The following is a 15,612-nucleotide window of genomic DNA, read 5'->3' as shown; positions in this document are numbered from 1 at the left end:
CAGGTGGACCCTATTTACTAATTATGTGACTTGCAAATGTGACTTGTGAATGCAATTGGTCGCACCAGATCTTTGTTAGGGGTTTCACAGTAAAGGGGGTGAATACATATGCACTCAACACTTTTCAGATTTTTATTTGTAAATAATTGTGAAATCCATGTAATATTTCCCCCCACTTCCAAATGATGCACTATTTTGTGTTGGTCCATTACATAAACTCACGATGAAATAAATTTTAATCTGTGGTTATACCATGACAAAATGTAGAAAAGTCCAAAGGGGGTGAATACTTATGCAAGGCACTGTATGTACGTGTGTGTGTAATTGTATTTATGAATGTATGAATGAATGAATGTATGTATGTTTGTATTTATGGACTATGCATGTGTGTGTAAATGTGTATGTGTATTAATTTATGTATGAAATAATGAATGAATGAATCAAATAATGCATGAAAGAATGAAAGAATGGGGAAAATAAACTACATAGTAAACAGATCACCTCCGTTCAGCTCTCTGACTCCCATCACTCCCATTCATACCTGTCGCTGAACAAGAAGCTGATTCTCGTTGACGCCTCCGAACAAGCTCCGTCCCTCCCACCCGGCGCAGTGCGTTCTGGAGCGGGGCAGGAGGAGCGGGGGCAGCCCGGGGGCAGGACCAGCCGTCACCGCGCGTCACAGGCGGCTTCATTATTTAAACTTGAGGCAGGAGGAGGAAAGTTTTTCAGGGTCGGCACATCGTTGCTTAGCAGCTCCAGGCGCAGGACTCCGGCTGCCTCACGTCGGCTCTTTCCACTGCACTCTATCAAGGAAGCGCGTCCGTGTCCCTGCTCGGCGTCCATCCGTCTGTCTGTGTGTCCTCTCGCAGTGTCCGTGCCAAACATGTCCCACACCGTGACGCTAAAGGGACCCTCTCCCTGGGGCTTCCGCCTGGTGGGAGGACGGGACTTCAGCACGCCGTTAACCATCTCCAGGGTAGGTGCAAGTTTCACTGTCCGGTGTCTGCGTTGCGTGTCCATTCATTCAGCATGTGCGCAAATACGCAGCGCCGGAACCACTCGTCATACCCTCGGCTCACTTTAGACTCTCTACATTTTTACGCACGAAATTATGACAAAAATGTGTTTTTTACAAGGTTTTCATTCTCATAAAGTTTCTACCTGACGAAATGAAAAGCTCAAGTGGGTCATCCTAAAATCGTAGCCTGGTTACTTCATCCTAAATGAGATTTGAGATCAGGTCCAGGTCCGTTATCCCTCGCAGCAGGAACTGTAATCGTATTAGGAGAAGCTGACAGACGGTGGCGTCTGATTCCTGGCAGCTGAAGTGGCCCGTTCGGTTTGAGTCATATTGGCTGATCAAGGGTTAAAGTCTGTGAACTTCATCTATAGAGTCAATTTATGCGAAATTATATATATGTGGAATTATTTTTAAAGATCATTGTCATAGCAAAAAATCTATTTGAGTATAATATCATCAATAGAAGGAACAAATCAAACAGGTCAAAGGTTCTTTTGACTTAATTTTTAATATAGAAATAATGCGATTCAATATTATTTTTCAAACTTTTCACAGAGTGAGGGCGGTGAAAAGTTATTATTATTATTGTTGTTGTTATTATTATTATTATTATTATTGTTATTATTATTATTGCATGTGTTCATCTGTGAGTTGACGTGGTGACTCTGCGGTTCTCAAACCTCCGTGAACTTCCCTGACCCTCGGAATATGGGTCAGGAGTCAGTGTGCTGGCAGTGGATCTGGCAGTAGCCTATAGTTTATCCCAGCCTGGGTAAACACAGGGCCGGTGCTGCTGCAGGGCTTGTGGAGAGAGAAGGGGGGGGGCGCTGACATTTGTTTTTCATCAGTGCTCAGTGGTGCTGCTGAGGGATTCCAGGTGTTGTGCTCTGCAGCTGCATCACTGGCCCCAAACCGGCCCTTTAACTACAGGGCCCTTTGCGCTTCAGACCAGAGGTGTAGTTTTTAGATTTACGTCGGGCAATTAACGACCTTCCGAGCGGAGCAGACGGCCGCTGAAGGTCACCTGAAGTGCTCCCTGTTTTAAAACCTATCCCTGAGAAGAAGAGCTGTGTGATGCAATCATTTGACGTAAATACTTGGCAGTTGTCTGAAAGTTTGCTTGACGCACTTTCTTTTCACAATCAAAAGTGAAACGAAAGCTGGATGTTTTGAAATGTCAAATAAAAAAATCCAGAAATCTAAATATACCTAAATATGATTGGCCGTGTGGATAGCTCGCTGTAGGTTTGATCTCCATGATTCACTTATCTGCACGGAGCTGAGTTTCCAACTGAGTCTTTGCCCAACACCAGAAGTCATTTGGAAAAAATGGTGAAACCGACACTGTGGCCTCATCTCTCCTGTCTTCACTGCTTACGTTAAAGACCAGATGTTGCTCTGTGCCGCTTCGGGCCGTGTCAGTTTTTTTTACGTACCTTCCTGACGTCTTGTAGTAATTTGTACAGTAGGCAAGTTGCGGTTTCACTGTAATCACTCTCACAATTACTCATCAGTATCTGTTCATGCTTGCATATACTGCCAATATGAAAAACCATGGCATGCAACAGGGGGAGTTCTGTCTGTCTGTCTGTGTGTGTGTGTGTGTGTGTGTGTGTGTGTGTGTGTGTGTGTGTGTGTGTGTGTGTGTGTGTGTGTGTGTGTGTGTGTGTGTGTGTGTGTGTGTGTGTGTGTGTGTGTGTGTGTGTGTGTGTGTGTGTGTGTGTGTGTGTGAACATTGCGTAATTCAGTGATGACGGCAGCAGTGAAGTTAATTACTCGTTTCACTCTGCAGACAGTTGCATAAGGTGGCAATAAAAGCAACATGGAAAAGCTGTTTGCAAGAATAAATATGGGGGTTGAGGCTGATTCCAGAAATCTTGGCTTGAAAAGTAGAGAGGGAAGCAGCTGTTGTGATGCAGGCGAGTTTAGCTGAATAAAAAGTAATGTCAGAGGCATGCGTTTCAGCTGAGAGACTCAGGATTACACCTCTCGGAGCCTTTTGTATCTCTGACCCATCAGCTGACAACGCAAAATGCTTTCTACTGGCAGGACATTATAATGGTGTCTCATATTCTGGTTCACAGAAGCTGGTCAAAGGAAAAAATTCAACAGAAACTTAGAAAAATAAACTCAGTGATGGGAACAGTGTCCTCTCGCCTCGTGTCGTGGGAGCTGCTTGCCTTCTGAGTTTGTGATTCATTGCCGCTCTGTCTCTTAAACTCCTTGTTCCGTCATACGCTTGTTCCATTCTTGTTGTACACTGCGCGCCCAAGACGACAATTACAGGGTGTTGAACGGTGACACGGAGAGAGATGCATGGTGGGAGACGAGGAGTGCGTCTGCGAGAGTTTCAGAGTGAGATGCTTTATGTCTTACAGGATCCAAAATGTCTCTTTGGGGGATTTTTTAGTATCACCTAATCTTCGTACAAGCCAGAACAGTGTGGAGGATGTGACTCTGTAGACTAACAGAAGAACAGAAAAGACCGAAAAACCCTTTTGTTTCTTTTGAAGTTTTACAGTTCTTTACATAATCCTTCTGATTATACCTTTTGCTCTGCGTGACTGACAGATCTCCTCCCTTCCTCTTTATTTCTGCATACTTGAAAGCGGATGCCACGAAGCACCTGGGAGACAGTGAAAGTTGTAAATACCAGAAAACAAGGTCTGCTGGCAGCAGCTGGTTCTTTGCTTGAGATGATAATGTCCCGGGATGGGCCCATTAGTCTCCTGTCAGCCCATTAGGACTCCCGCCAGTTAACGGCACGTCTACTTGACTCTGGAAACATTCGCCCTGATAACATGCCTGTGTGCGCGGTGGCAGCTTGTTAAACGGCAGAGACGTATTGGAATATCAAAATCACTTGTGTAACCGCGGAAGCATTTAGAGAGGACACGCTGAATACGGCAGCTGTGGTTTAAGCCCCTTTTGTGAGCCGACGTCCGGGCAGCGGGTGACGCAGGACGCCTGTCAGTCCTGCCAACGGGCAAACAGTCGTCTGCTGGACAGGAATTTACAGCTGAGTGTTGTTCAAATAATGACCCAAATCCCAGCGTAGCTTCCTTTCTCCGAACTTTATGTGGCTTATTTAGAGGTCGGGTTTCACACATGTTCTTTTAACTGTGTTTGTGGTGAGTGGATTTTTTTTTGTTTTAGTACTTTATTTATTGTTTTGTGAGTGAAATACAAAAAATCCAAACACATTGTCTTCAAAGTGTGTGTGTTGCTCAACCAGCCGTCCTGACGTGAAAGAACTAAACCACTGTGACACAAAATAAGAGAAAACCAACAAAACCTCATGTTTAAGAAGCTGGAACCAGAGAATGTTTCAAACTGGTATTCTTCAATCCAACAATATTCAATCAAAGTCCAACCTCAGGCAGACTGATACCTTATCAAAGTAGGAGAATCTGATAAACTAACCGTCGAATGTTGTTTATGGATTCAAAGGAAAGGTTCAAATCTATCTTAAAGCAACATTGACACACTCATATGTACATTCAAGGGGTTATCGGTCCCTGTATGAACTCCTCCTGCACCCACTGGTCACATACACAGGCCTCAGATGCCTCCCTGTAATGGTTTTATTGTGATTGATGGGAGAAGAGAGGTAAAGGGATCACATCCAGACTGGAGTAATGATTTAGAAGACCAAAATCTCCTTCAGGCATAAAGTAAAAAATATGATTGTATCCTTTAAGGAGTGAATAAAGCAGAGAGAAAAAGAGTCTTAATGTATTTGCACCTTCCTCGTCCTTCGTCATTCTTTATCTGTAAGTCCCCACGTATCAGCATTTTTTCCCTTGCTGGTGGAATTTCTGGAATTCTATAGCGTTAAAGAGAAAAGGCTTGAGCCATTGCAAATCATAATGCTTCACGTGTCTTATGCTGATTAGACAAGTGTATTGTGGCACATGAATTAGGAGCAACTATAACTTGGATTGCATTAGCGGGTATACATCACATGAACTCAATGTCCCTTGTGCCCTTTAATCTCTCGTCATACATCTGTCCAGCTCCCTGCCGCACAAACACAACATGTGACCTGAATCCACATGGGTCTATTTCTTCTGCTGGTCGTCGCTCCTCCTCTCGAGATGCCAGCAGCTCTATTAGAAACAGAGATATCAGCTTCATGGCACCGACGAGGAATTTCCTGTTGTCATCAAAGCTTTATGTGAAGTTCCTGAGTCCTTAAAGCGGAGGAGACAATGTGAGTCCTTGGGTTGTGGCCGAGCTATTTCCTCCTCATCTGGCTGTCGGGTGTATGAACGTCTGTAGCTGATGTTCACACGAGACCTGGTCTTTCATTGTTGAATAGTCAAAGTGCTTTTGTGTAAGAAGGCTGTGATGAAAGCGGGAAGTTCCTCCACTTTTTCTCTTTATATTGACTTGGACAAGTCCCCGTTCTAGACATGTCTGTTTGGAATGCAGAACCCCTCTACTGCACAAGGAGCTGTTCATCTGTTTACTGTAAGTCCGGCGAATCTTGACTCATTTCGCAGAACTCCCGATATACACAATTAGTTTTTGTTGCCGTTGTTGTAAAACCAACTCACCAACTCCATCACATTGATGAGTCCCGGGTTGCTGCTGCTGAAGAAGCGCTGGTCGCCTGTTTATTCAAATTTCATTAATATCGAAAATATCACGTGTCCAAATAGCAGCATATTCTACACTGCTCTTCCTTGGGCCCTTAACAATACACATCTCAAGTGTGCAGGTGATAAATTTAACATTATGTGACAGATTACATCCATTAAAGCAGCCGGCAGTTTGGATCTCCTCTCATCTTATGAACTAAGTCTTGATTTATGTGCCTTCCCTTCCAACTTCCTGTCTTCTTAGTCAGTGTTGATCACCACATACACGTCTTTGTTTGCCCCACGCATCATGTTCATGGACATGTTGAAACTTCACACGGTGACAAAGACCTCTGTCAAACTCTCCAGGGAAAGTGTCTGCAAGAACCAGTCAGAGTGATTTATTAATGACATCACGATTCAGATTCACAGGGATTTCCAGGCGTTTATTGATGAGTAACATTGATGAGCGATAACGTTGTCATCCTGGACAGACACACAAATGCATTACAGAGTGCAATTAGGTACCAAGTGACTTTTCCATTTCCCCTGCCCTCAGTAACGTCTAACCTTACATACTGAATTAAATCATAAGCGACCGTGTTTCCTGTTGGTCTTGGCGGACGCAGTGTCTTTGTGTGAGTGTGATAATCACACACCAGCGAGAGACTCACACCCCGAGCTATGTAATGCTTCTCCAAAAGCGTCACCAAGGTCATAACCATGGTTCCTATCGCGCGTCCAACAAGCAAACAAAGGCGCCTGACACGCTGCCAGGAATTATTCTCTCTTGTTGTTGAGATGTGCGCCTCACTGATCCCACCCAGCTGAGAAGGGGAAAAAAAGCCTCTGAGGAATTCACGCATGAGAAAAACATTAAGAAGCGACAGGTTCCTCTTTCACAAAGCTTGGAAATAACCCACCACGAGTTGATTAGCTGGTTTTTACAGGTCAAGAGGTGTTTAGATGATCGGGTCAGGTTGAATGTGGATATTATTTAACCCTCTGGACACTGATGTAGAGGCTAAGGGACGTTGTTGATTACACGATCCTGTTTAAATCCAACTAAAGCTCTAAACAGCTCGAACGTTTATTCTTTTTGTATCCAAACACTAAAGGCCTCTGTCTTGTGATTACATTTCCTTATGTGCGGTAGGAAAACTTGGTAACAGTCAGTTGCGATGGAGCACTTTCTGTGGGAGATTGTTATTTTCATGATCATATTCTAATCGATCTAAAACTAAAATCATAATGGTTTAAACATTCATTCTTTTTGGATTAAATGGTCTTATTTCAGTATGAACTACACAGGATGACATGGTCACTGAAAAGTTAAGGAAACAACATTATTATAACATAACCCACAAAGATTTTCAGTCCAGTTCAGAGCAGTTTAACTTTGACGTCTGTGCCTACAAACTGCTCTCTGACTGATACTATATCATACATATACACTATATTCAGCATAAACTACTTCTTCATGAACTACTTCTACTTCATTTTAAATTTCATAACAGCAGTAACTATTCAACACTCAGAACAGAAGCTAAAATGAAAGTATTCGTCCCTCACCCTGCTTCATCATTGTGCTTTACACGCAGAAAAACCCTCTAAAGGTCAACACCACTTTGATTTTATGGCTCAAATCTTGTCATAAAAGAAAGTCTCACTTTCCCCTGAGACTGACGTCACACTGCACCTTTAATATGCACTGTACTTTTCACATGGACGGTCCACCTGTGTCCTCTGTCCCCCTCCGTCTCCCTCTCAGGGACACAGGGACACTCGGCCACAGTGAGACCACACTCGCCAGGCGTCAGCGTGCCACACGATGACTCGTTGTGACACGAGGTTGTCGTTTGCTAACCGCTCCGTCTGGTAGCGTTTAACTGTGTCACCGATTGTGATGGGACTGTTGATATTGCCCAACACCCGGTGAAGTCGCTCTCTGTGGGATCGATTCCGCCTCTAAGCCACAACCGCTGCTTGTGCAATCAGTATAATGATATAATAAAGACCTGTCTGGTGTGTGTATATGTTGTGTAACGTCAAAGTTAAACCTGAAGTCAGGATCTCGTGCAGATTTGTCTGAGTAAGAGAAGTGGGTGAAAATGGGAATAAATTCAGTTTCTTATTTCGGCCAAGTTTGACTTTTATTTAATTTATTTATCTTTTCTGCTTCACAACAGAAACCAAAACATAGTTGACAGCAACTCTGGTTCCCTCGGCCTTTGAGCCAAGACAACTGTTTATGAGCTGCAGTCACACGCCCCAGATCACAGACGCGCGTCTCTTCTCATTTTTAATTCGGGATAATTTAATCTTATTTCAGTCAACACGTGAAAGAAGTGGAAATGGATGTTTTAGCTTTTGTCACTTGCAGGTTAGTAAAAGGACAAAAATAGAAAGTTACGGTTAAAAAAAAACACATAAAAAACTTGTGGGTGTTCTTTAAAGCTGCTTTGATTAATTAGAAAATGACGCAAATTATTAAAGCTCCACATCTCCATCAGCATTACATCACTACATCTGCAGTGTAAATATAGCAGATGATGATGATACTTCTGAACCACACCACTCTACACCCTCCTAACGTTAGGGGAATGTTTAACCTCTGGTGGTGACCTCAGCCATGGCACTTAGCATACCACCACTGTGTGTGTGTGTGTGTGTGTGTGTGTGTGTGTGTGTGTGTGTGTGTGTGTGTGTGTGTGTGTGTGTGTGTGTGTGTGTGTGTGTGTGTGTGTGTGTGTGTGTGTGTGTGTGTGTGTGTGTGTGTGTGTGTGTGTGTGTGTGTGTTTGTGTGTGGGGGGGCACTTGTGTGCGTGTGATTCATGCTTAACTATTCGTGGCCTGACCCTGAAGTACTCACTTATGGACTTGAACAATCCACTATGACGCAACCCAGGGTCAAATCAAATCAAACACACCCACCCAACCACACACACACACACACACCCAGACATGCTTTTACTTCTATCTTAGTGAGGACACTGATTGACATAACCTTAACCGTCCAAACTAAATGCCTTACCCTAACCTAAACCTTTTTCTAACCTTAACCCTAAAACCAAGTCTTAACTCTCAAACAACCAATTGCAAAAACGAGGACTGTTGAAATGGCCTCACTGTCCAAAAATGTCCTCATTCTGTAGGGTCAATGCTTAAAATGGTCCTCACAAAGATATAAGTAGAGGAACACACACACATTCAAACCCACACAATCAGTGACATTTTGAATACTCTTTAAAAAAGCATTAATTCTGAAACCAACCTCCCTTCGATCATACTTGTCCAGTTTTAGGATTTATGTCATTTCTGCAAAGGCAGCTGATGAAGCAAGTGAGTTCAGAGTCTTTTCTTTTCTTTCCACGAGACTCATGCACATTTCCCAGAATGCCGCTGACCTCTGAGCTTGCCGGAACTGAGTCAGGGACATTGGGGTCATTAAAAAGCTGTAAATCAGGACCCCCACATCTGAATCACACGACTTAGCCGTTAGTGCTTCATGGAGCGTGAACTTGTGAGCCTTTGCTCCTAAAACGCTCGTCCCATAGCGGACACGTTTCTCTGCTCCTCTCTGGCTCCTCCTCCTCTCTGCTGCTCATCCAGAACGGATCTCCAATCACATCTGAGACTCGACTACGGGAAAAGTGTTAGTTCTACGCAAGGTTTCACTGTTCCAAACACGATACGTCTCAATCTACAGCTGTCAAGGTAATAGGTTAATTAGAGGACGTTGTGGGGTCAGACAGTGGGAGCTCTGGTTTGGAGACGAACGAGCTCATCGAGAGGTTTCCACTTAAAAACCTGGGATGACAGGACAGAGATTAATCACCAGCACTCGACATGGAAGGTGCTTATTAACTGGAAAATAATCATAAATCATCTGTTGCCCGTGCATTTATACAAACAAGTCCTTTTAGCCTTTTGGCTGGAGTGACAGTTCCCGTCTTGTTCTCTTTTTATTCGGTGGCATATTTGCTGTAGCTGTTTGCCAGATGAAACAATGATTCAATAAATACTAATCTGTCAGTTTAATATTATGGAAAAATATTTGTGGTTATTGGACTATAGCAATTTGAGGACATAGGACATAGGGTATTTTAAGCAGTGATGAATTTTTAACATTATATTGATAAAGAAATAAATAATGTGGGAGTGAAGGTACCTGTTAGCTTCAGCCCTAGAAGGTGGTGCCGTCATAGAAGCTGTCACCGCTCAAGCCAAAACTTCTTCCTCTCCTCCTTCCTCTCCTCCTTCCTCTCCTCCTTCCTCTCCTCCTTCCTCCTGTTGCTGTTAGAAATGTTCTGAATGAACATTGGTTTAATCCCCATTACGCATCTTTGAATCTGCAGCAGAGAGTAGCACAATCCTGCTGTTATTCAGGTGAAAGTGTCACACGGATTAATGCTTTAATTTCCTACAAAAACAGTGCGACCGGGGCGATCGAATCCAGCTGCTGCAGATCTCTGAACAGTTAATGGCTGGAAAAACACAGTCAAACGGATCCTCGCATGTTTCATAGCTCTGCAGCGCACGGAGAGCGACTGGAGACACGATGAGAGTTGTTGACCGGTCAGAGGCAGGCCTGGAAACAGCCGGGACGGTTGTGCGTGTCAGCTTGTGCGTGTGATAATAGAAAAATTGTTATCAAATGTTACTTAGTGTGTCTGAGAAGGTGAGGGATACCCAGTGGGACGCCCGCTCTCCCCCCCCCTGTGGAGCTCAGATGTCCGCGCATCCGCTTGTTCTCTAGTTTGAAGCATCGCAGAGAGGAAGCTGCTCATTGTCTCCAGATAATCGTCAACATTAAAGCGATATGGACATATCGTGTTGAGCAGATGCTTGTGTGGATCTGACGTTGCACAGAGACAGTTGAGGTTCAAGGTTCAAATCCAGTTAATCAATGGGACTTTTGTCAGTGTGAAGGAGATGCTGTGCAGATTGTTAGTTTTTTAGTTTTTTGCAGGATTTAAAAAGAGTTCCAGTTCTTTCCATCGAGACTCCGAGCGACCTCTCACATCCCAGTGCCGTCGCTGCTGGCTTTTCAAAATGTAAACCAAAGGTGCTGCCCAGCATAATATTACGTAAATCAAAAGAGAGTTGCTCTTGTTGAATTTGGCCCCTGCGTTCAAAATCCCACACTAATACTCTTCTTGTATTTCTGTCTCCCTGACAGTTTGACACCATTTATAAAAGCATTTTCTTGTTTTCCTTGATTTGCCGTTTTGGGTGTTGCTCGGATTGCTGAGTGTGTGTCTCTTTGTGTGTTGTCTCCAGATCACAGCAGGCAGCAAGGCGGCCCAAGGCGACCTGTGTCCAGGCGACACCATCCTGGCCATCAATGGCGACAGCACAGAGAGCATGACTCACATGGAGGCTCAGAACAGGATCAAAGCCTGCACTCGGCAGCTCGCGCTCAACATCATCAGGTACGAGAAACACGAGGATTTTCTCACCAGAGCAACTTAACAACACCGGTCATTTGGTCAGAACCTGAGAATGACTCAAGCCCCTGATCCACTGGTCAAAAACACCCACAAACATCTGGCTTACGTTCTGCAGTGGAAATGGGTCAAATGACTAATCAGTAGACACAAGCTGTTATTGGCTCCGGCACCAGTCAGCAGTGATGGAAACATGACACCCGGGTGAACGCACTAATTTCTTCTTCCCAGGACAGGCGTGTGCACTTCTGCCTCTCTAGGCAAAAAAATACCGCCCAATATGCAACATACCATACCAGCAACAACACACAAACACTTACATTCCATACACATACAGGACTAGTGCACTAGATCACTCGTGCAACAGCATTAAAGCATAAATGACGCAATATGCAGGCATTTTTATGGCTCCATATCATGAGTCATGGCAGCACAGATAGCTGTTTTCCAAGTATTCCAACTTCAGCTCCTCAAATTAGATAATACCAGTGCAACTCTGTCCTATCTCCTTTCAGAGGTGTGCACGTTGGGCCTTCATTGCAGCAGTAGTCTGCCGGGATCAATATGTTTTAACAACGAGCCCTTCTGTCTTTGGAACGCCTGCTCCTTCAATACTCTGCTCTTTTTATATCTGCAGCCAGATCATTTAGACACGCTGCAGTATCCTCCCAATGGATTTGTTTCTTCTTAAAGACAATCTCTGGACCTAGGTATGGGTCTGGAACTAAGTTAAATAAAGTTAAATTGAATGGACCACTGCTTCTTGGCGGCTGCAGGTGCAGCGCGATACAAGGTCCTCAGCAATTCACATTTCGGACAATCACCAAGTTTGCCTTTTATGGAAGCGCCGGCATTGCTTCTTCTGCTTTTATGTTTGTTATCAGTGTAAACACAGTCACTGAACCTTGGGACGTTAGGATGCACAATAATCTTGAATTACATTGGCAGGTGGATATAAATGAATGTTTTTGTACCTCATTTTTTTTTACATCTTGGGACCAATGTGCAACAGCTATTATCAAGAAACCTCATTTACTCCATCCATCTAGTTCTATTTGCCTTAAAGGGAACCTCCACCGTTTTTTTTTTACTGCTGCACATGTGTAAACAGTTGTATAGAGCTACAGGAGGTCTGATAAACTGACTCAACTTATGTCACGTGTTTGAATACTACAGTTCTGAAAATGAATAAAACCTGGGGGTATGGAGTGAATAAAAGAAAAGAGCTTACCAGACCGGGGCAGTCTGGTCCTCCTCTCTGGATTCGGCCCATTTTCCATAGCATGAGAATCAATATGTGCAGACTGATCCCACATCAGGAAATGTTCAAACATTAGTCACCTGCTAATCAGTCGTTACTGCTCTGACCCTCGGCGCAGGCAGCTTATGGTTTCTGCTCTGCGGCTCATTAAGTGACTCGGAGTTGAAAAGCCTGAGGGATGTTTGTATTCACTGCCTCTCGTCCAGGAACCCATATTGTTTCTATTTGTGGAGGGTCTGTTCAGCTTGGCACAGTCGAGTCATGGCGGCAGATGACAGGTTTACGACGCTTTGAATGATCGACCCGCCGCTCCTATAGAGCGCCGTCAAAGTCAATGGGGCCTGTGCACACACAGTCAGTCAGACAGTGACCTTTTCGAGCGGACTTCACAGGGAGATAAATTGCATTGTTCCACTATATGAGGTGGAAAATTGTCTTTCACTCTGCATCATATTCAAAAGCGGCCGAGGGCAACGAGGAAGTCATCCGCCGAAACGGTTAAGGACACAGGGAGGGGGGGGGGGGGTGGGGAACGACCGGGGAAAAACTGAAATGGCAGTCGCTTCCCACATTTGTATTAGACGGTTGCTTTGGGCTGGAAAGTGCAGCGCGAACCTGGCAACCTCTAAACTCCAATCTCTCAGATGGAGAACACTGTGGTTTTCGGCCTCGGTTGCAAGTGACAACTGCCAACTGGTGCTTCAGCTCTCTCCTTGTAGGGCAGCAGACGACGCAGGCTTCTGTCTCTCTCTCTCTCTCTCTCTCCATGGGTTTTGACCTGCAGACGCAGTGGAAAGAAGAACATACTCCCGCAGAAATCGGACGCCTCAGATGAGAGAAGATTCACACATTTCTCCGCCCTGTATTGGTGTTGTGTAGCGTCAGTCCAGCTTGCAGCACCCCTCCTGCCCTTCACCTCAGCCTGTAGAGGAACCCATCCATTCATATGTCAGGCTGAGTGATGGAGCATTCAGTGGCTTTTCCACATAGGGATTGAAAATCTATTTAAAGTTTGTTTTTAGCTCAAAGTGCAGGGGAGCACCTCTGCACCTGCAGCAGCACACACAAGGGCACTGCCACACTTACCCAGTTGCACCCTGGGGTTTTCAAATTCAGCTTAAATTCCCCCTGAAGCACTGAAAGTTATCTAACACAATAGGGAACATAGGAAGGATTTGATTTGAGCAGGAGCACTTTGAGGTGATAGATACTTGAAACCCTCGGCTGACGTTCACTGGAGTTTTTAAGATGCCACTTTTCATACTACATAAAAGTTTTTTTGTGCATTCTTTCTTTTACACGGTTTTATGGGAACATCAACGCCAGCATTTTTTAAACCCACGTATCCTGATCCTAATTTTAACTGATGTGAATTGGAACAATGCTCATCATTAAGGTTTTTGTATTGGGAATTGACATTATTTTAGTTTTTATAGTAAAAAATCTATATTAAAATTGACTTATTATCAGGGTACCATAATATCACACGGCACATAATGCTCAAGGGTTTAAATGTAGAAGTTTTCTTACATGATGTCAACAAAGATATTTGACACCCGATAAGCTCTTTCACTGAAAATGATTCTGCTAAATTAAAACCACAAGACAAACCCAGCGTTGTTCATCAATCCTCCTTAATTCCTCTTTTAAGCTGACAAGATAGCGGTTGGATGCTCGTTCATATATCAACAGAGACAAGGCTGGCTGCTGGTATGTGACCTTCTCTGTGTATATTGGTTGAATAATTACAGTGGGAATCGCCCTGCTGCCAGACGGGAGGAGGGCAAGTCATGTCTGAGAGGGACGCACAGCCACACACCCATTTGGCTCCGGAGCTGAAATGAGGTGGTGGTGAAGGAGACGGAAGATAGAGCGAGAGGGGCCTTCAAGCAGAGGAGGGGGGGGGAAACAGACAACATTTTCGAAATGGATATGGAAGTTTAGAAAGACAAGAGTGGACAGGTAGTGGCTGACATGATGAAAAAAGAGAGGATTGAACCAAAGCTGCAGAATTTGACATTTTCAGGTGGGAGGTGTGTGTGAGAACGCACATTTCCAAGCCTGTGGCCCCTGAGTGAGCCTATGTGAGAATACAGAAGGAAGATGTCTGGAATATTCACAGCTAGCGAGTAGAATACATAGAGTATCCCTCATGTCCTGTCTCCTGCATGCTCTGCACCAGGCGCCCCCTTTCGCCTGAATGGTCCGGACCTTGGAGCTTGACTTTTTCACATGTCAAATCAAAGCTGTGAATGGGTGAAAACCTCATACACATGTTTTCCAACGAAATTCTTTCCAGGTAATTAGAGCCGAACATCCAAAGTACAAAACACCTACTGTGGGGGAAGCATTTTCTCTCTCTGGGGAAATGCTGCGCAGGAAGTTGTGTGTTAATAAACAGCAACAGTCACCGTGACAAACATCAATAGAGCCAAGCCTAACTTCATTAATAGGGGGAAAAAACAGGTCACGCTTTTGCAAATTAACCACCGAGAAGCACACAGAGGTTTAAATGGTAACAATAAGTAAATAAATAAGACATGATGCAAAGGCGACTATTGGGGGGGGGGGGTCATTAAACATTTTCAAACTTTGAAGAAGCTCTTACAGAAAGTCAATGAGCTGTTAAAAGAGCATTGAGGTTTGTTTTATGCCCCAATTATCTAAACAAAAGGGGGCGTCATGTTGATTTGTAAAAGTCAAGTGCTTATTATCGCTGTTTACCAAAGCAGATGTGGACTAAAGGCTCTTTCAGTTCCCTGGAAACACTCCTCGGCTGCGGGTGACTGGAAAAACCAATAATTATTCAATGGAAGCCATTGATTCTGGAGGCCCAGAAAAAAAAAAAAGAGAAAAGTTGGGAGTGACTCTCCGAACCCATGCTGACTCACAAGAAAATAATATTTTAGAGGACATCAGCTCTCAGCCCTCATTAAAGGCCTACGCCGTAAAATCCTCCAAACAGTCACCGAGTCATAGATGGTGAAACGGGAGACCTGTAATTTTCTGTTGCTGCCGACCGACAAATATATGAGTCCACACGTCTGCTGTGAACCAAAATTACAGTTCGCTGGCTGCATCTGAGCTTGAGGTCTTGTGTAATGCAAGAATGTTTCTTTGTAAAGTCTCCGCATTTATGACTTTCATAACCCGCCCCTCCTTCTCTTTTTTTTTTTCACAATTCATAATACAGAGCGTTTTTTAAAAGAGGGTTTCTGGTGGGCTGCCCCGGGGAAACACATGAAAGCTGAATGAGAAGTGAAGGAGAACCTTGAAAGTTGGGGGCAGCAGCTGCAC

The 15,612-nt window shown here is 44.2% G+C and overlaps 1 protein-coding gene across 1 annotated transcript in view; it reads left to right on the top strand.

Moving 5' to 3' along the window:
* Window positions 1-702: 702 nt before the first annotated feature.
* pdlim4 (PDZ and LIM domain 4) overlaps window positions 703-15,612 on the top strand; it is a 42,903-nt gene continuing 27,993 nt past the window's right edge. Inside the window, exons 1-2 of the mRNA XM_053441423.1 lie at window positions 703-976; window positions 10,888-11,039. Coding sequence (XP_053297398.1) covers window positions 884-976; window positions 10,888-11,039 — 245 coding nt within the window. The 5' untranslated portion in view covers window positions 703-883. The remainder of the gene's footprint in view (window positions 977-10,887; window positions 11,040-15,612) is intronic.

This window comes from Pleuronectes platessa, chromosome 15 (assembly GCF_947347685.1).
Source record: "Pleuronectes platessa chromosome 15, fPlePla1.1, whole genome shotgun sequence".
Taxonomy (NCBI): Eukaryota; Metazoa; Chordata; class Actinopteri; order Pleuronectiformes; family Pleuronectidae; genus Pleuronectes; species Pleuronectes platessa.
This window is presented reverse-complemented; position numbering and strand designations above follow the sequence as displayed.